This window comes from Triturus cristatus, chromosome 2_1, assembly GCF_964204655.1.
Source record: "Triturus cristatus chromosome 2_1, aTriCri1.1, whole genome shotgun sequence".
Lineage (NCBI taxonomy): Eukaryota > Metazoa > Chordata > Amphibia > Caudata > Salamandridae > Triturus > Triturus cristatus.
Window position 1 is genome coordinate 493,698,595 of NC_140581.1, and position 21,550 is coordinate 493,720,144.

Consider the following 21,550-nt stretch of genomic DNA (forward strand, 5'->3'; position numbering starts at 1 on the left):
TGGTTGCCGATACTATAGCAGAACCCCTCTGTAAATTAATGATTATCATCATCCGCTCTGGAATTTATCCCCATTCTTGGAAACAAAACATAATCAGTCCTCTTCTGAAGAAACCAAATCTGGACTCTAGGGACTGTAAGAATTACCGTCCCATCTCTCTGCTTCCTGTTCCAGTAAAAATCTTGGAGACACATCTCAATAAGCAGCTTATGGAAATGGCAGATAGGCAATCCTGGCTCAATGATTCACAGTTTGGTTTCAGAAGGCATCACGGTACAGAAACGGCCAAGGTTTCAGCCTCTGACTACATCAGGCGTAAGGTGGACAAAGGGCAGGGAGTGGTGCTAATTGTCTTGGATTTGACAGCAGCATTTGACACCATCTCTCCTATGTTGCTGCTGGACAGACTCCGGAGTCTTGGTATCTCCCATCAAGCCCTTGCCCTTCTGTCCTCATTCCTGGCAGGGAGATCCCAAAGGGTGAATCTAAAATCTTTTCACTCTGACTCCTACTCATTACCTTGTGGAGTCCCGCAGGGGTCTTCCCTGAGTCCTACCCTTTTTAATCTGTATGTGGCACCCCTCGCTACAGTAATCCATTCTTTTGGATTGGAGGTGGTGTCATATGCAGATGATACACAAATTATGGTTACCATCCCTAAGGGGCTGGGCTCATGGTCAGAGAATGTCTGCTGCTGCATGTCCGGAGTAGCAAACTGGATGTCGGCTAACTTCCTTAAACTTAATGGGGAAAAACGGAGGTGATGATATTCGGATCAGGGGCAGCCAAATGGAATAGTAACTGCTGGCCTCAATCTTTAGGATGCTGTCCTGTCTTGAGTGAAAAGGCCAAGAATTTGGGAGTCTTGATGGATACGGAACTTAGCTTCATGGCCCAAGTGAACTGTACCATTTCCACATGCTCCTGGCTTATAAGGATGTTAAAAAAGAATCTTCCCTTTCATCCAGCGTTCAGCCAGGATCCAGGTAGCTCTGGCAATGGCCAGATTAGACAACTGCAATGCCCTGTACCTGGCTGCTAGTAAGGGCTTACACCATACACTCCAGGTACTGCAGAATGCACTGGCAAGACTCATTCTGGACATTCCCAAAAGACAAACAGCTGAAAAGGGACTAGAATACCTACACTGGCTTCCCATTGAACAACACATCAGTTTGAAAGCACTGTGTATGGTCCATAAGTCACTGCATGCCTCCTATCCTCTGAGACTGAAGACCATGTTCAAATGCTACTCCCCAGGTCGACTACTTCGCTCCTCTCATCAAATGCAACTTCTGGTACCAAGAAGAAGAAGTGGGGGGATAGGGCTTTCTCAGTGGCAGCGTTTAAGCTCTGGAATTCCCTACCCTTGGCACTTAGATCTATTCCTCCTCTGCACCCGTTTAGAAAAGCCCTTAAGACCTGGCTATTCTCAGGCAAACGGTGAGCTGAAGTTCCTCCATTCTTCTACTGGACGATGTGTTATCTGCGGTCTTTCTCTAGTGCCTTGATGACCTCGGGTGATTGTTGCACTATATAAATATCAAAATCAAATCAAAATCTAGCTGCAAATTCTTGACCTTTGAATTTCCCAGGCGTTAGACTAGCCCCAGAAACTTTTGAGTGAGCAGTATCCCTGAGCACCATCGGGTGGCTCTGTTCGGCTCCGCGTGACGTCACGGGAATCGTTGGGGTTGGTTGTGATGTTGCAGTCACGTATGTAGGCGCCACCCAGGCGCACGTACATTTGTTACTTTTCTCTTTTTCCACACCAGAACCCCAGCCATATCAATAAGTCCGCAGAGCGGGGAGGCACGGGTGGGTCTGTAAGGAATCTGCAGCTAGATATTGTCTCTACCAGATAATGTGTTAACGAAGATAGGCAACTTGTTCATCTGATAGACACTTCAAGCTGCAGATTTCTTACCTTTGAATAGATTCCCAAGCCATACTTCGTAGCGGTGGGCTGCAGACAGATTTACTAGACAATGCAGTCCTGCAGGGACCAACAGGCGAAATGCCCACACAAGGTACCGGACTGTCCAGGCAGCAGTGTTCTGCAAACATATATAGTGAAGCCAATGTTGCAGCCTGGCAGATGTCCAGGACTGGCACTCTACGAGCCAACACAGTGGTCACAGCCTCCCCCCTGGTGGAATGGGCTCGTAAACCTTCAGGAGGCTGCTTCCTAGCCAGGGCATTTCGGATCTTACTACAGATAACAAACCATTGCAAAAGGTTCATTTCTGCACTACCCAACCTATTTTAGCTCCTACGTAACTAAAAAAGAGTTGATATTCTACCTGGAGCTTTTTCTGCAGTCACAGTAGAACAACAATGGTCCAGATGATGGAGACGCTCCTCTTCCTTAGAGGGATGCAGAGGAGCAAAAAAAAAAAAAAAGGTGGGCAGTGTGACAGACTGACCCAAATAAAATGGGGTCACCACTTTATGAAGGACTGAGGCATTGGTGCGAAGCCACACCTTATCCAGTAAAGTCATAAAATAGGGAGGCTTGGATGGCAAAGCCTGCAGCTCACTCACTCTCCAAGTAGATATTACTACTAGAAAGGCTTTCATGATGGTAAGCAGCCAGAGGGGAATGCATAATGGCTCAAAGGGAGCACACAAGTGAGAACCAGATTTAGATCCCACGACAGCATGATGGAGGGCGAGGGGGAAACATATGTACAAGGCTTTTAAGAACCTATTCACAATAGGGGTACTTAAATAAGGTGTATTTGTCAGGCAGCCACAAAAAAGGCAGACAGAGCAGAAAGATAACCCTTGAGTGTCCAAACCAGAGCCCTGCTGGGCAAGGTTAATGATAAAAAGACGAATATTAGATAGATAAGGATAAAGAGGGTCAATTGACCTTTCTGTACAGTATTTATATACTCTTGGTGGAGGGCTGCCTGGCCGTCAAGATAACACTACTTCGGATGTAAGGTCAAAAGCTATCAACTGTCACTGCTCAATCTCCACACAAGTAGGCGGAGTTGACAGGTTGGGGTGGAGGACCCTCCCCTGCTGCTGCGACAGAAGATCCTCCCAAACAGGCAACCTGATAGGTGGATCGATGCTCATTCGAAGATGCTCTGGATACCACTCTCTCCGTGCCCAGCTTGGAGCCATAAGAATGACTTGGCCCGGTCGTTCTTGATCTTCTTGAGAACTCTGGGCAGAAGTAGTATGGGCAGAAAGGCGTACAGGAGGCCTGGGCTCCACTCGTGCCAAAAAGCATAGCTGAGAGATAACTGCCTTGGAGCCTCCAGTGTGCAATACTACTGACATTGCGTGTTTTCTTCCGAGGCAAACAGATCTAACAAAGGCTCTATCCACTGTTGAAAGAGACCTTGTATCACCTCTGCCTGGAGACACCATTTGTGATCCGCTAGGCATAGATGGCTGAGTTTGTCCACCCTGGCGTTCACAGAACCTGCCAGGTGTTAAACCACTAGGGTCATGTCCTGCTGTTCCAGCAATGTCTAGAGGCGTAGGGCGCTTGACAAAGGGTCCATGACCGTACACCAACCTGCTTGTTGCAGTAACACATGGCGGTCATGTTGTCCCTGAACACTTGACGGAGGCAAGAAATTCTTTCAATGATAGTTGGATCGCCCGAAGTTCCAACAAGTTCATGAAGAGCACAACTCTGCTGGAGACCAGTGTCTTCTGTTCTCCACTCCTCCCAGATGGCCACCCCTTCAGAGGAGTGACGCATCTATCATTACTGTGAGATTTGGTTGGGAAAGGGAGAGAGGTCTGCCTCTGACCCAATCGCGGTTCGTTAACCACCGCTGCAGGTCTTTTGAAGTTCCCTCTGAGATCTGAACTATTTCGGAGCGATTTCCCAGATGCTGCATCCACTGGAACTTCAAGTCCCACTGCAGAGCCTGCATACGACATCTGGCATGGTTTACCAGCAGGATGCAGGAGGCCATTGTAGGAGGCTGGCTCAGTATACAGTGTCCACCAATGGTGAGGCACTGTGAGTCCAGGCAACCATTAGTGATAGTGTTTAGGTCCCTGATAGCCGAAGCTCTCAAGGGGTAGCTGCTGTTATCCATGAGGGTATAAAGTGGATGCATTGACCACAATAGTCAGTCAGTAAGCCTTCACACAAGAAAGAACCACACAAGTGTTTATAAAAATACTTTAGCATTTATTATTACAACACTAGAACTAACTTGGTATATATCCTACCCAGAGATATCAAATACACACAAGAAATACTTCAAAAAAAGTAGCATAGAAAACCACATCGGCCCCCATGGGGAGCCAAACTACATACTAAAAAGTGGTATGTGAGTTAAGTCCTAAAGAAAAAGTTACTTACCTTCGGTAACGATGTATCTGTAAGAAACATTAGTTAGTTAGATTCCTCACCTTAGAATATCCCCAGGCGTCAAGCTGGATCCGGAAAGATTTTTGTAGCAATACCCCTTGCGCGTCAGTAGGCGTCGTCTGCGGCTCCGCGTCCGTCGTCGGCGTCGTGCGCCGGAATGACGTCGGAGTACTTAGACGCCGCCCTCGCGCGCTGACGTCAGTTCTTGTACATAGCTTTCCGCGCCAGGGACGCTGAGCCATGCAAGAGACCGACACTGGTGCCAAAAAATCTAGGGCCCTGAAAAGGAGAACCTTAACCCTAGATGTCGGTTCGCAGAACGGGGAGGCTGGGTGGGTCGGTGAGGAATCTAACTAACTAATGTTTCTTACAGATACATCGTTACCGAAGGTAAGTAACTTACTCATCTGAAAGAAATACGTTAGATTCCTCACCTTAGAATAGATACCCCAGCAATACCAACCCCGGAGGTGGGTCTGCGAACCAAGATCACACCAGAAAGTCCTGGAGAACAGAACGGCCAAAGCGGCCATCTCTCCGGACTTGGCTGTCCAGGCAATAGTACTTTGCGAACGTGTGCAGTGACGCCCACGTCGCCGCCTGACAGATGTCCTGCAAGGGGACTCCCTGTCCCAGGGCAGTTGTCGCCGCTGTGGCACGGGTGGAATGGGCTCTCAGCCCAACAGGAGGGACCTTTTTCGCCAAGGAATAGCAGAGTTTAATACACAACACGACCCATCGCGAGATGGTCCGCTTGTGCACAGCTTTACCCTTCTTAGTACCTACATATCCAACAAAAAGTTGGTCGTCCACCCGGAACTGTTTTGTGCGGTCCAAATAAAAGGACCGCGCCCGTTTTGGGTTCAGACGGTGGAGCCTCTCTTCATCTTTTGAAGGATGCGGAGGCGGAAAGAAGGTGGGCAGCGTGACAGATTGCCCGATGTGAAAGGGAGTCACGACTTTAGGAAGAAAAGAAGGACTTGTCCGAAGGACATCCTTATCCGGATGAACCGAAATGAAGGGAGGTTTAGCTGACAGAGCCTGGAGCTCACTCACCCGCCTAGCGGAGGTGATAGCCACCAGGAAGGCAGTTTTCAGAGTCAGTAGACGAATGGGACAGTTGTGAAGGGGCTCAAAGGGAGCACACATCAGAAAAGTTAGAACAAAGTTCAAGTCCCACTGAGGCATTACGAATGGAACAGGAGGGAACATGTGAGTAATGCCCTTGAGAAAACGTGAAACAGGGGACTTGAAAAGAGAAGGCTGATAAGGAAGCCTTAAGAAAGCAGAGATTGCAGCAAGATAACCCTTCAAGGTGCCCAGAGCAGAGCCCTGCTGGGCCAAAGAAAGAAGAAAGAGGAGAACCTCACAAAGAGGGGCAGAAAGGGGATCCACAGCCTTTGCTGTGCACCATGCTACAAATTTGTTCCACCGGCAGGCGTATACCGTCTTTGTGGAGGGACGCCTGGCTGCCAGAATGACATCACAGACTTCAGGAGGCAAGTCAAATGGCATGAACTGTCGCCGCTCAATCTCCACGCATGGAGGTGGAGGCTGGATAGGTTCGGGTGGAGGACCGTCCCCTGTTGCTGCGCCTGATCTTCTCCAGCACTCTGGGCAGAAGTGGTATAGGCGGAAAGGCGTACAACAGACCGCAACTCCACTCGCGAAGAAAAGCGTCTCCGAGCGAGTGCCGCCTTGGAAATTCCAACGCGCAGAACTGCTGACATTGCGCGTTCTCTTCGGTGGCGAATAGATCTAACCAAGGCTCTCCCCAATGCAGAAAGAGACCTTGCGCCACGTCCGAGTTCAGACGCCATTCGTGATCCATCATGCACCGGTGGCTGAGTTCGTCTGCTCTGGCGTTCAGCGAGCCCGCCAGATGTTGAACCACCAGGGTGTTCCCTGATGTTCCAACCATGTCCAGAGGCGCAGAGCCTCCTGACAAAGGGTCCACGACCCCACCCCGCCCTGTTTGTTGCAATACCACATGGCGGTGGTGTTGTCCGTGAACACCTGCACAACACTTCCCCGGACAGAGGGAAGGAAGGCTTTTTGTGCAAGTCGGATCGCCCTCAGCTCCAATAGGTTGATATGGAGCCGAGTCTCCGCCGGAGACCAGAGTCCTCTGATCTCCGCCTCGCCCATATGGCCCCCCATCCCAGGAGGGACGCATCCGTCACTACGACATGCTCCGGTTGGGGTAGGGAGAGGGATCTGCCGCTGACCCAATCACGATTCGTGAGCCACCACAGCAGCTGGTCCGCAGTGCCCTCCGAGATCAAGACATGGTCGGACAGGTTGCCTCGATGCTGGGCCCACTGAAACTTCAGGTCCCACTGCAGAGCCCGCATCCGCCACCTGGCGTGAGGTACCAACAGGATGCAGGAGGCCATCAGCCCCAGAAGCCGCAGCACCAACCGGACCGAAACCCAGGACAGAGGCCGGAAGATGGAAATCAGGGCCTGAATGTCCCGGACCCGCTGTACCGGCGGATAGACCCGGAACTGCGCCGAATCGAGAACCGCCCCAATGAAAAGGAGCTTCTGGGAGGGACTCAGGTGGAATCCACGTACGCGACCGCGTGCAGGATGGTTCTGCGGCCGGTCGCTGGGCGGACGTGAGGAGGCACCCCTCCCTTGGCCACGAAAGGGACGAAAGGCGGAAGTTTGCGGCCGCGGGGCCGAGAGACCCAAGGACTTGGCCGTGGCCCGGAAGTCCTTGAACCAAGCCAGCGCACTGTCCGCCTTCTCACCAAAAAGGCGAGTGCCATCAAAGGGCATGTCCATGAGGGAACTCTAGACATCCCCCGAAAGTGACGTGGACCTCAGCCAGGCGCGACGCCAAAGCGCCACCATGGTGGAATCGCCGGACCCAGCGAATCCGTGTTGTCAAGTCCACACCGCATGGCGTGCCGTGCTGCATCTCGCCCGTCAGCAAGTGCTTGAGTGAGTCGTGTCCGGGCCTCCACCGGGCACAAGGGCAGCACGTCCTCCACCGTATCCCACAGAGATTGGGAATAACGGTCCAAAAGACAAGCAGTATTTAAAGACCGCAGCCCCAAACTCAGGGACGAGAACAGTTTCTTACCAAACTGTTCCAACCTCTTGGATTCCCGATCCGGAGGAGCGGACGGGAAGGAGGATTGGGAGGTTGAGGCCTGGATAACCACACTCTCGGGGATGGGGTGTTGGGAGAGGAAACTGGGGTCGCCCGGAGCAGGGCGGTGGCGCCGGGCAACGTTCCGGTCCACAGGAGGAACTGTGGAGGGCTTGGACCAAGTGCCCTGCAGAACGTCTATGAGGGCCTCATTAAACTGCAGCAGAGGCTCAGTGGAGCTTGCTGTCAGTTGAAGGACCTCAGCAGAGGAGAGATGAAACCAGCGTCCGGGGAGGTATCCAGACCGCTGGCATCCCCCAGTTCGTCTGCCCAGTCCTGTGAAAGTTGACCCTGGAGGGCCATAGGTTCCTCAGACCTCTCCCAGTCGTCCCTGTCATCCGATTCCTGATAAACAGGAGGAACGATCGGAGCCCGACGGTAGATGAAACCTTCATCCATCGGCGTCTGGTGCGGCGCCGGACGGCGCCGTGCCGGCGTCGGGTCCGGACAGGGGCTAAACCGGGGAACGGCGTCGTCCGGAGACGGCGCTGGAGGTGGAACTGGTGTCCAGGTCTGGATCCCTCGGGGACCTGCGTTGTCGTTGTCGGGGCCGGTGCCGTCGACGGAGCCGGAGCCGCCGGCACGAGAGGTCGGCCAGTCGAACCTGCGGGGCCCAAAGGCGCGCCTACAGGCATCGACGGAGGAGCCAGGCCCCTCATGGCCGAGAGGAAGGCACTGACCTCCGCCAGAGTCGCGTCAGTCCCAGGGACCGGCGGGTATGGGGACGGACGCGGCTCCTGCGGCTCCGACGGAGCCGCGGGGGTGGTACCACCCTGACCCTCAGCCGAGTCGCGCGACCGGCGAGGGGAGTCTGAAGAGCGATGTCGTCTCTTTGACTTCTTGGAGTGCTTCGACTGACCCGAAGACCCCGATGACTATGGCTGTGGCTCCGCGATCGGTCCTTGGACCTCCTCCTGGACCGGGACCGAGAGTGGCGCGGAGCCGAGTGCCGAAGCTCGAGAAGCTTACGGGACCGCTCCCGTCTAGCTTTCGACGTCAAGGCCTGGCAATCGAGGCACAACTCCGCGTCATGGTCGGCCCCCAGGCAATAAAGGCACCGGCGATGGTGATCGGTCACCGACATCAGGCGATGACAGGCGTCACAGGCCTTGAAACCAGGCATCCTACCGGCACCAGAGTCGAGTCGATAGACCAAAATAAGTCAAAAAAGTTAGTCAAAAAATGACTAGGGGTAAGCTCTTCCCGGATCGGCGCTTACTGGCGCGGAAAAAAGAAGAACTGACGTCAGCGCGCGAGGGCGGCGTCTAAGTACTCAGACGACGTCATTCCGGCGCACGACGCCGACGACGGACGCGGAGCCACAGACGACGCCTACCGACGCGCAAGGGGTATTGCTACAAAAATCTTTCCGGATCCAGCCTGACGCCTGGGGATATTCTAAGGTGAGGAATCTAACTAACGTGTTTCTTTCAGATACGAGACTGATGCCCAAGGATGGAGAAGCTCAGTGGAAGCATGGAACCACCAAATTTGAGTAGCTAAGGACCCCAGATGCTCTGGAGCAGAGTGGTTACACTGAGTCAAATATCTATAGGATAACACAGGGTAAGTCGCAGTTGGTATTTTCTTATTTCAGGGCCCTTCCCAAAGGGCCCAAGTACACCATTTGGATCAGGGAGGTTGGAGAGCCACCCCACCCATGGATACCCAGGGAGCCAGGATACCTAGACCAGGAAGCCGAGGTGCATGGTGCGAAGTGGTGTCGGAACTACCTATTGAAGCCAATGGAGGATCTTGAATGCCCAGCAGCTACAGTGACTCGTGGACCAGGACGGTGGAACCAAACGAGGATTCTGCACAAGAAGCACCTGAAAGGAGAGGGGCAAGAGTCTAACCACACAGATGTGTCCAGGAGGAGCAGGAGCACAATGCTACCCTTAGCCGGAGGTACTTCATGTAGTATGCAGGTGTTGATAAAGCAGCTGTGGAGCCCAAGTGAGGATGCAGGAGCCCAGTAGTTGTCCATGAGCTGTCTCAACAGTTGAAGACTGCCAGGGGGTTAGTAGCCGGCAGGGCCACCAACAAGCCTTGGCAACCGCAATAGTCTGTTTGAAGAAAAAGATGCTTGGCTGTGGACCAGCAAGGTCTGTGGGACTAACCCAGCAAGGGTAAGTCAGGCCCAGCTCTCTTCACGCTAGAGAGCCAGCAGGAATCGGAGTACCCTTGAAGACACTCTGGCAGCAGGTACAGGGAATCACAAGGAAGCCTCTGCAGCACACATTAGATGGAGGCCCACAGTGCAGAGGATGCAGGCAGAACGTTGTTATTGGGGCTGTGCGATGCTTGAGGCTGGGGGTTCTTGGGGCTCAAAGATCTTTAGTGAGGAAAACCAACAAACCTTGGCAACAGCAGACTGACACGGTGCACAGGGATGAGGTTCCGGTCAGCTGGAGAGGAATTACAGTCTCCCAAATTGAAGGGAGGACTGGTCAGTCCTCTGTGGAACAAACAAACCACCACTTCTGTTGCAGAGCAGAAAGAGGTACGTGGTACAACAGGATCAACAAACCGGTCGTCGACTAGGAGGTGCCTGCCTATGCAGGGAAGTGACTCCTTCACTCCAAGGGAGATTCCTTATAGCTTGGAAGAATGCCAAGTCCTTGCTGACTCGGAGGATGCACGGCCACAAAGTTGCAGAAACCTGGAAGAGCATGGAGACAAAGTTGCATCAGGAATCTTCCCACCAAGGGCATTCTGGTCTTTGGTCCTGATTTGATCAAGTAGCAGAGTTCCAGTATCCAACAGCAGAAGTGTCTTCAGATGAAGTCCAGGGCAAATCTAAGGACCCACCCTCAGGGTAGCCCTTAAGGAACCCTAAAATGGGGAAGAAGGTCTTCTGCAATGACCAATCGATCAGCGGAAGTCAGGGACACTACTCAGCTGGCCTAGCAAGTCAGATGCTCTTTTTTTAGGTTGCATGGGGTTGGTAATTATCATTAGTAATAATTTATGACAAATACATCTACATACACTAAAAAGGTTTGCTCACAGATGTTTTTGGAAAGAAGGTCTTTTTTATTTAAGTCCTCACTGGGATCTAAATTTACTGTAACCTGTGCTAGTCGGCGCCTAGTGCTAGGAACACTGGCCCCTACACCCCTCACAGCCACACATCCAACGAGGTAAAAGCAGTTGATCAAAGACAGACAACAACCACTCCTGCCGCACATCTCTTCACACCACGAGGACAGTTCTCCTGCCGTCACTGCCGCTTCACCTGCAGCACCGCCATGACCAACAACACAGGAGACACCGCAAACATGATTGTGACCACCACGCCAACCGAGACCGCCATGGCACAACTCCAGTGGATTCTACTCCACACACGATCACTTAGCAAACATGCCATGGAGATGTGGGACACAATCTTATCCCTCACTTCACCTTCCTCACAGAGACCAGGCTGAACCACGCCAGAGCTCGCCATCAACATCCTAGAAGGCTGGGGCGTGGTTACGACGCACTGTAGAATGGGCGCCCGTTGAGGGGGCTCTGCAGGCCAGACTCTAATATCCTGCAAATACCACTGAAAAGCCGGCTCCCGAACACCAAAAACATCGGAGAACCTGGCGGAACCTATCTAGTTTGAGGAGCTGCAGCCCCGTGTTAATTGGCCCAAGAGAACTGCCAATTCCACAACGGAGGCAAGGAACGGGGCCCAAGGCAGAAAATGATCGCCATCAGCTCCGGGACTTTGGTGTAGCCCTGAACCTTCAAGGCCGGCGCGACACGACATTGCCGCCCTGACTGGGTGTAGTGCTGCTGTATACTGGTGGTGGGCCGGAGCGCCGCATGGCGCCTTTCCTGGGTACATCGCGGCTGTCTGCTTGTCGACCGTATTGCGCACTTCCGCGCCTGGATCCCTGCAGCATCTTCCCGCACTTCCTTAAAACAGCCTGCGAGGAGGCCCTACGTTGGTGAATACTGGGGAGAACTGAGGAGACCGGAGCGAGGAGGCGCCCACGTTTAGACGCGCTGCCTGAGGGAAACTGTAGCACGACGAGGTGAGTGCAGTGGGGGCTTCTTCCCGTCCTGGAGCTGGGCTATCCTGAGCTGTGTGGCCTAGGCCTTGTCTGGTTCCCCTGGCCCGGAAGGGTTGCGTTGCGGCAGCGTGGGTGGCCTAGACCCCGGCCGGGTGTTTGATTCCAACTGGCTGCCTCCACCATAGGTGCCCTGAGCTGGACTGGGCGGCGTGTGACGGGGCGGGGGGGGGGGGGGGGGGTATAGGGAGGGCCTTGCACGGGCGATGCCTGGCTTCCTCCAAGCATAAGTTGTGGGGCATGGCTTCGGCACTGTGTGTTCCGGCCGAGTCCCACTCAGCCCGCTCTTATACTCTAGCAGGCCCCTATAAGCTCTCTGCCTGCTACCAATCCTATTGCTCCTTCTCATTTGCAGTGCCTCCATACCTGTGACACTGTCATCACTGGAGCGCACACAAGTAAGGTGCCACCCACTCCAAGATATAAGCATTATGTGCTCTGGTGAACACTGGGACCCTTCTGGTGAGGATTGCTGGACCCCTATATGATGACCTGCATTGATTAGAACTCCCCCCTGTGTTGTGCTCTGAGTGGGGAAGCTGCTGCTTGTCGCGGCCCCTCGCGGTCTGGACACGAACCACTGGAGACTTTTACTTTGTGCCTTCTCCCCTTCAAGATAACGCAGAGACAGGGGTATCGCTGTACCTCTGCTGCGTTGGTGCCTATATCCCTGACCTGCTGGCGATACCCTGTAGTGAAACAAATTCTGCTCTGGTCATCTATAGTCTGACTCTGCATAATTGGAGCAGTAGGTCGGAGTTGGGACTCTGCCACGCACGCAGGCATAGTATATCTGTGGCTTGGGCACAGTCGTGACGAGCGCTGAAACCCGCGATATTGTGCTATTGGGACCATGGGCAAGCCAAAATCCCCTTTGAGAGTAAGCGTCAAACGTGTACAATGGACCCCTGCGCAGATCAGGGCGCGGTTTCAGACCTAATGGAAAATGCAGATAATTCTGTAGAGGACATGCGCTCTATATTGCTGGAGGTACGTTCCAGTCTTAAAACCAATGATGGGAAAATGGATGCCCAAACTTCATTGTCAAGAAGAAGGTGGAGGTGCACGAAACACACCTCGATGTCCTTGAAAATAAGCTGTCCGACACCTAAGATTCCCAGTCCGAATCCGGAACACAAATTCTTAGCATGGAGAAGGTGCTTGAGGTGATTAGAGCAAAATATGAGGACTTGGAGGCGCGTTCCCGAAGGAACAACCTCAGAATTCTTGGCCTTCCGGAGTAGACTGCCATCCCCAAAATGGAGCCCTTCATCGAAAATCTACTGCATGAACTATTTGGTCCGGTGCTTTCTACGGTCATGATTGTTGAGCGGTCTCACCGCTCCCTTGGTCCTAGACCGGTGCCGGGTGAGCCACCGCGCCCGATCGTTGCATGTCTTCTAAACTATGTAGACAGAGATCAGGGACATCTTATGATTTTTGGGGCCCTGGGCCAAACGTATTTTGGGGCCCCTGTTTGGAACAGCTTTTAATTTATAAACCAATTTCAGCTCTTTCATGTCCTCTTTGGTCACGTCACTGAGTGCACCTGCGCACTTGTCCACATTCTAAATGTGTTTACATCTAAAATTGATAGTGACAATATTGTAACATCAGCAGTTCACTAATATTACTGCAAATACGTTCTCTGATACCCTCCCATTTCTCATATGAGAGGTCCTGCTTTCATCTAAAATAATTTTTTTATGGATGTTGCATGAAAAATAAACATTTCTCTGCAAAATGTCTGTAATAGGCTCTCACTTCACCCACATTAAAAATAAATGAAAGGAAAACGGTATTTGAAACAATCTGTTTAAGGTCGTCAAGAAAAGATTCTAGAGAACTTGGTTGGCTCTATCAGGGGTCCCTCTGAAAGGCTGGGGCCCAGGGCCAGAGCCCACTTTGCTCATGCCTTAAAACGTCTCGGACAGAGATGCAATCCTCAAGGAGGCTCGAGCCAGAAGTCCCATTATACATCAGGGGATCACCCTGTCCTTCTTTCCAGACTATACCCCAGCTGTGCAAGCCGTGCGCTGGGAGTTTATGCCAGCGAAGAGTCTCTTACAGTCTTCTTCAGTTGCATATGCTATGTTATACCCCGCAAAGTTGAAGATCACCCACGATGGCCAAGCACACTTTTTCACTGACGCTAAGTCGGCCTTGAAATTTACAAAACCTATTTGCCCCCCGCAAGCCTCCTCAGAACCCCCCCACAGGGAAACTCCTTGTCAACGAACCTCAGGGACAATGACTGAAAACTCTCACAGTGATTTACTCCGTAGTCGTAATCCTCATATGTTGCTTCCTTGGTTCAATTGGCTCATATTACTGTGTTCGTATCTGCAGTATAGCCCTGTTAATGATACTGAAACTTATTCTGTTTGTTAACAATGTATGTGTTTCCGCTCAGCTATCCGATTACTCTAATTGCTGTTTTTTTGCTAGGTGGGATCCGGTCTATTAACTTGTAAGTCTGGCTATCCTGCCACATGGCAGGTGATCGCTGTCATTCCTAGATCATGTGTTCCAATTCGAAGTTGGATATTGGGACAACAAGGGTGGGGGGAGGGACTCTATTCTCGACCTGATTGGGAGGTTGTAGCAGGAGGGGGTGGGTTTAAAGGTATTATCGTAACTAGAGACAGCAATTCTCGGTTTGCATTATTGTTATACAAAAAGCAGGGTGTTCTTAGTTTATGCACAGATGAGGCACTTCTTGTCTACAGCAGGGTGAAAATGCTACTATGCTGCTATGTCAGAGATTTCTTTTCCAGTCTTCCTATTGAGTTCCTCTGATAATGTGGCATTATATTGCACCTTACTCCTTGTACAGATATGACAGAAACGAAGTTCCTTACCTGGAGCGTGAGGGGACCTAACTATTTCAAGAAGGCGAGGCTAATTCATGCATACTTACGAAGACACCATATTGACATATGTTTCTTGCAAGAGACTCACTTGAAATACAGCGCAGATCCTAAATTGTCGCACAGATTTTGGGGGGAGGTGCACTCTTCAACCTTCTCTAATTATGCCAGGGGCATCTCTATATTAATCAGGAGAGGACTGGGCTGGAACACGACACAAATTGGTGGATCCCGAGGGGCGTTACATTATAGTTACTAGTTGCCTACTAACGACACAAGTTACCTTGGTGGCCATTTATGGCCCCAACACTGATGACCTGCACTTTTTTATTACAGTTTGGGCCAAGATCATGTCGGTTTGGGGGTTACACTGTAATTCGGGGTGGTGATTTTAACGCAGTGATGCATAACTTTTCAGACAGGGAAGGAGCCCCCCGCAATCCACATCACAATGCCACGCAGCAATTGAATAACCTACTCCTAGAGCATGGGTTGTTCGACATTTGGCGCACACGTGAGGGCACATGCATCTCCTCCCACCATCGGGCCTGGTCCCGATTGGACTACTGGTTGGTCTCTCCCGTTGTTTTGTCCTGGGCCTCAGATGTATTGCATCTGCCGCGCGCACGCCCTATGATCATGCACCTGTGCTTCTGCAGTGGAAAATCCTCAACGCTTTGCCGCGTGTGTTCAGCTGGCAGCTTCCCCCTCACGGTCTCCTCGACCCAGTGTTCAGGTAGGAAATATACACAGAAATCCAGAACTATTTTGCCACAAATGAGGGCTCTGTGGACTCCCGCTCTATACTTTGGAAGGCATTCAAGGCTGTGATACGGGGGCATGCATCTCCAAACAAGCAGGTGTCCCCGGTTCCATACGCAGAACACTAACTAAACCTGAGCAAGATATTAAAAATCTGGAAACAAACTATTTCACTACTAAGGATCATGCAACACTAGCTTCCATACGCAGCACCATTTCTGAATTTGAGGAGGAGGCAGAGGGGGAAACTAGGTTCCTCGGTAGGGATGCAAGAGCGCGCACCTACGGTGAAGGGGATAGACCCGGGAAAACCCTTGCCAATCTGCTTAAACACCACACAGCGCCCACTTTTATTGTGGAACTTGCTGACGGTGATTCCCCCCTTATTCAAGGTCATACGGCCACGCATGGGCACCTAACTACATTTTATTTCTCTCTATACACGGCTACTCAACCGTCTGCTGCCCCCGATCTGATAGAATATTTTTATTCCCTAGAACTCCTCTGGCTAAGCCCCAATCATAGAGAATACCTCAATGTCCCATTCAGCATAGAAGACATAACGCAGGTGATCAATAGCCTCCCAGCCGGGAAGTCCTCCAGGCTCGATGGATTTACAACACTTTTTTATAAGACATACGCCGACATCATTGCACCTCGTCATCTGGATGTTTACCAGGAAGCCCTTGAAGTTGGGGGAACTGCCCAATCCCTTACGGAGGCTGTAATTGTCACCTTGCTGAAACCTGATAAACCAGCCTCCCTCTGTGACTCTTACCGAACCTTATCTCTACTAAATGTGGATGCAAAATTTTAGCTAAGGTAATAGCCAATAGATTGCAGCCGCTGATGCCTCTCATAGCCAGGCCAGACCAATCTGGATTTGTACCCGAGATGTCGACATCTCACAATTTACGCACCTTTTTCTCTATTCTCCACCAAATAGACCCCAACCTTCCACCGGTTGCAGTTTTTTTTTTTAAACGCCACTAAGGCGTTCGATTCTTTAGAATGGCCCTTCCTTTTCACTATACTTCCCAGATTGGGGTTTACTCCTAACTTTATTAAACTAGGTAAATTGCTGTACACTAAACCTATTGCCCGTCTTCAGGCAAATGGCCTGATTTCAGATGCCTTTCCTATTTCTCGTGGAACTAAGCAGGGATGCCCCCTGTCTCTTCTTTTGTTTGCGATGGCCATGGAGCCTCTAGCGGCAAGAATTCGGCAACACCACTCTGCTCGTGGCCTGGTTTTCACCAACCGCAATCTCACAATCTCTATGTACGCAGACGATATTACATTATATGTAAGCCGGCTGGATGACAACCTAAACCCGATAATGAGGGAGGTGCTTCGCTTTGGGGGATTGTCCGGCATTCATATAAACTGGTCCTAGTCTTCAATTCTTCCTCTTACCGATGCCCCGGTGGACACATCACTGGACTTTCGGCTGATGTCGGCGGAAGATGCTGTTAAATACCTGGGCTTATGGCTCAGCAGAGACATAGCTCATCTGGCGCTTAAATTGTGGAAAACCGCACTCTTGGTTTGCAGACGAAATTAAATTTTGGTCTGCGCTGCCTTTATCGCTGGCCTGCAGGAATGCCATCTTGAAGAGGATTGTCCTCCCTAAATTGCTATATCTTTTTGTAAATATACCTGTTCCACTAACCCACGCCTTTTTTAAATCCCTGCGCTCCACTGCAATTTCCATGATTTGGGCTGGAGGTCAACCCAGAATTAGTTGGGATTTACCGATACGTCCACTATCCAAAGGCTGCCTTGGCGCACCAGATTTTGAGCTATACGCTTTGTGTGCGCAAGCTCAATTCTTGCATTACTGGATCTACCCTATCCCTTTTCAACCCCACGTCACCACTGAGAAAGATATCGCAGATCCTACTTCCTTGCACATGGCTGTGTACCAACCTTATCATAGAACCCCTAACAAAATTAATACGGTTGAGACTGTACACTGGACTTGGGACAGCTTGCGGAAACGCACTCAAACTCCACTTCTCCATGCACCCTCTATTCCCATTGCATTTGATCTGCATTTTCCCTTTCTACATGATAAAGGCGCAGTTGATAGGGCACACAAAATGGGTTTAAGGACAATGGGTGACCTCTACCCACTGGGCACTTTCTTGGAGAAGCCCAATGTTCAGGAAGGGGAAAGGACACCTATCTTAGAGTGGTTGTTATGCCATCAACTCAAGGCCATCTGTCGGGCGTTGCATCCCACTTTTCCAACCTCCCCAGCCCCCCTGCCACCGCTGGAACACATATTAGTCACTCAGTCTCCCAAAAAGTTGGTCACTAGGCTCTATTCACACGCAGGCTCACACTCCATGGGCTGGCCCTAAGGCGTTAGATCAATGGAGAACGGAACTTTTGGATCAGAGCACAGATGAACAATGGGCGTTTTGTTGTTCACTCACAAATTAAGTATTTATCGCCTAACTATAACTTGAAGCTCATACATTTCATATTCCTGCATCGCTACTATCGCACACCATTACAATTGTTTAAACTACAACTGAGAACTGATTCTAATTGCTGGAAGTGTAAGGGAGCCACCTTCTTACACATAGCTTGGGAATTCCCTATAGTCTCTAGATACTGGGGGGAGGTGTGAGACTCTATTCAAGCCATCACAGGTCAGTCCCTTGAGTGCTCTCCACTGGTGTTACTGCTGGGCTATGTGGAGCACACCCCTCCTGAGATACATCGTCTGACTGCGATGCTGCTTGTGCTCGCAAGGCGGCACTTGGCTATGCACTGGGGCGCTCCCTGTGGCCCTCGTGTTCAGACCTGGATTCAAGATGCTGCCTATTGCCAGGAACAGCTCGCAAACTACTGGAACCCAATGCCTACGGCATCTCGCCCTAAAAATATCTGGGAGCGTTTTACCAATTGGCTCAGGATGAGAGTCTCTTTACCGGATAATGACGCACTAATATTGCCACTCGGTGACCCTTCGGAGGTTACCCCGTAGAGAACTGGTTCCATCTACACACGGTCTAGTCCCCAGAGCCAGGATTGTGAGTTGTCCTTTTGGTGCAGTTGCGCCTCTGATGTTGTTATAATAATGCTGTGTTAAGATGTTCTGAATTGCTTGATATATGCGCTGATTCGCCTCCCAGATCAAACTGTCCTGATATTTTCTTTTAAGTCTCCTTATTATTATGCTATTGTCGTGCTGATAGACTCAATATGCTCATTTTACATTCTTCTACCTGCTATGTGCTGCTAATGCCTGTGATTATTCTTTACTACTATGGATAACTTGTCTGCAAAATCATAAATAATTTTTTTATAAAACATCCTAGAAGGCTACTAGTTAACAACCCCCCCTCCCCGAGGTGGAATTGCTATCATCTACAAGGACAACATTCACTGCACGACCTTTGCAGACCACTCGACCAAGACCGTAAAAACACCATCAGAGGCACCCTCGCCTACAGACTACCAGGACCATAACCCCAGCTTCAGCAACACCATTCCTGACCTCATCGCCCGATCACCATCAACTAAGAACACTACATCTTCCTAGGCGATCTCAACTTCCACCTCAATTACTTCAGCGGTACTAACACCACGACAACCTGGAAAGCATAAGCAGCATCGGCACCAGCAACTTGTCACTGACCCCACCCATACCTCATGACACACACTCAACCCCATTTTCACCTCCAGCGACAGAGTCCAGTAGAGCCTTGTCACACAGCACACCTGGACCGATCACTACAGCATCCATTTCACTGTCTACAGACCCACCAACACTGGCATCGTCCCCCCCCCCCTCCCCCGACCACCATGGAAAGACTGGAAAAAGATATCAGAAGACCAGTGGAACAACGTTCTCAACTCCCACCTTCCAGACACATGACTCAACCTAGAACAGGCCGCAAACAATTTCTCGCAATGCACCAACACAATCGTCCCCACCAAGCCGGCCAAATCCAAAGGACCCACCAGAAGAGCCAGTTGGTTCACCAATGACCTGAAACATATCAAATGCAACTAAAGTCAACTAGAACGGAAGTGGCACAACAGCAAAAATACAAAAGACCACACCACTTTCAAGACAGCATTCAACCAGTACCATAGCCTCCTGAAAGCAGCAAAGAAGAACACCCTAACAGACTGCATAAAAGTCAGAACAATCTGCAGCAAAGAGCTCTCAGTCATCATGAAGAAGTTCCCCAACCCTACAGTCGCTGACGACATTAGCCCTTCCCAAGAACTATATGACACACTGGGGTTCTTCTCCCACAACAAGATCTCTGCCATCCACAAAAACTTCACAAGTCAACCAACACCGCCAACAGCATCAACCCGCTCACACCTAGTAACACAAACTCAATTGAACTCTCAACTCCAGGCACAATCTCCATCATTAACTTCGACGAGCTCAAGAAAGTCCTGAACACCTCCATCACCATGCCCTCCTTCCCAGAGGGCTGGAAACATGCTGAAGTTAGGCCCTTCTTGAAGAAACCTTACAGCGACCCAGCAGGAACAAAGAACTAGTGGCTAATCTCTCTGCTCCCCTTTACAGCAAAAGCTCGAGAAAGCAATCAGCCAGCAGCTCACTGAAAACCTGGAACAAATTAACCTCATGGACCCCTCTCAATCAGGATTTTGGGCCAACCACAGCACAGACAGCCTGGATCGCAGCGACTGACCACAACAGGTCCCACCACAACAGTGACCTCCTCATCCTCAGAGAAACAGCAGCTCTCATCCTCCTGGGCTTGTCCACCACTTTCGAAACCGTCACCCATCACATTATGATCAACAGACTCCACCACATCAAAATCCAGGTAGACTTACTCAGATGGATTGCCTCATGCTTCACTGGAAGAACCCAGAGAATCCGTCTCCCACCGTTTACTTCGGAACCCCAGAAGATCATCTGCGGCGTCCTCTTAGGATCTTCCCTCAGCTCCACCTGCTCTTCAACATCTACATGCCCCGCCCCCGACCAACACCGAGAGACCTCACAGACTCAACATCATCTCTTACATTGACAACACCCAGCTCATCCTCTCGCTGTCTGAAAACCATTTAAGCACCAAAGCCAAGTTCACAGATGCATAATGAACGTCGCCGACTGGATGAAGGACAAATGTCTCAAGCAAAACATGGACAAGACGGATCCTCATCTTTGGGAACAAGACTTTGCCATGTAGCGACGCATTGTTGTTCACAAAGCTTAGCCCACCCCTGTAATCGCGCCATCATCCTGGATAGCATGTCATCCATGAAGAAACTAGTAAACGCCATATGCATGTTCTGCAAGATCTCCAGGCAACTCCCTGTCGACAGGCTGGACTACGGGAACACACTCTACGTAGGGAATCACCACACACCTGCTGAAGAAACTACAAACAATACCAAACTCAGCGCCAAGATCACACTCCACCTCAAGAAGCTACACTGGCTCCCGATCCAGAAGAGTTTCCAGTTTACGATGCTGACCCACGCATACAAAGACTTGCACAACCAAGGACCAGCATACATCAACAAGTGCATGACCTTCCACCAACCAACCAGACTCCTACATTCGGCCTCCCTCTTCCTCGCAGCCAGCAGAAGATACTCCTTCTCACACTTGGCAGCCAAGACCTGCCACCTCAAGACCAAGCTCTCACTCCAGCAATTTGGGAAAGGACTCAAGACCTACGCTATTCAAATGAACATATCACCATGCAGCAGCTAGCAACCCCAGCACCTTAAGACCCTCACTGGTGATTTGCTGCACTTTATAAATATTTGATTAATTGATTAACTGATAGGAAAGGTTGATAGGGAATATGGTTACGTTGGTCGTTTGAATCAGTAAATCCAGGTTATCTGTATTGAAAATGTAAAAGAAAATATTTTGGGTAAAAATATTAAAGTGCTTCATAAAAGAAAATGCCCCTTTGGGAATTATTGAAAGGACTATTTGAAATATGTTAAACTCTCATCAAAAATGTAAATAACTGTAAATGTAGATGGAACAACAGGAAACGCTAGACAAAAAGTAAAACTATCCTTAAAGTGTTTCATAAGCATGTCCACAAAGTCACAAAGATTTGAATCTTACTTACTTCAATAAAGGAATCTACATGCAACATGAGAGCTTGGGTCCTACTGATTATGAACTGATTCACGCAGGCAACAGCATGAGACCTAGAAGTAAACAAATGCAAGACTATAATTTTGGAGTATGTACATTTCAGAGTGAATGACTGCCACCTGAGAATAAACACTTCATACCTTTCCATTAAGCAAATTATAGGTTTTGACAATTTTCAGGATAGCAGATGGGATCCAGATGGGATCCAAGCAAGTACTTA

General features: G+C 50.4%; 1 protein-coding gene across 1 annotated transcript in view; it reads right to left on the reverse strand.

Moving 5' to 3' along the window:
• TNPO1 (transportin 1) overlaps positions 1-21,550 on the reverse strand; it is a 1,554,860-nt gene that overhangs the window by 1,068,278 nt on the left and 465,032 nt on the right. Inside the window, exon 6 of the mRNA XM_085632345.1 lies at positions 21,302-21,383. Coding sequence (XP_085488471.1) covers positions 21,302-21,383 — 82 coding nt within the window. The remainder of the gene's footprint in view (positions 1-21,301; positions 21,384-21,550) is intronic.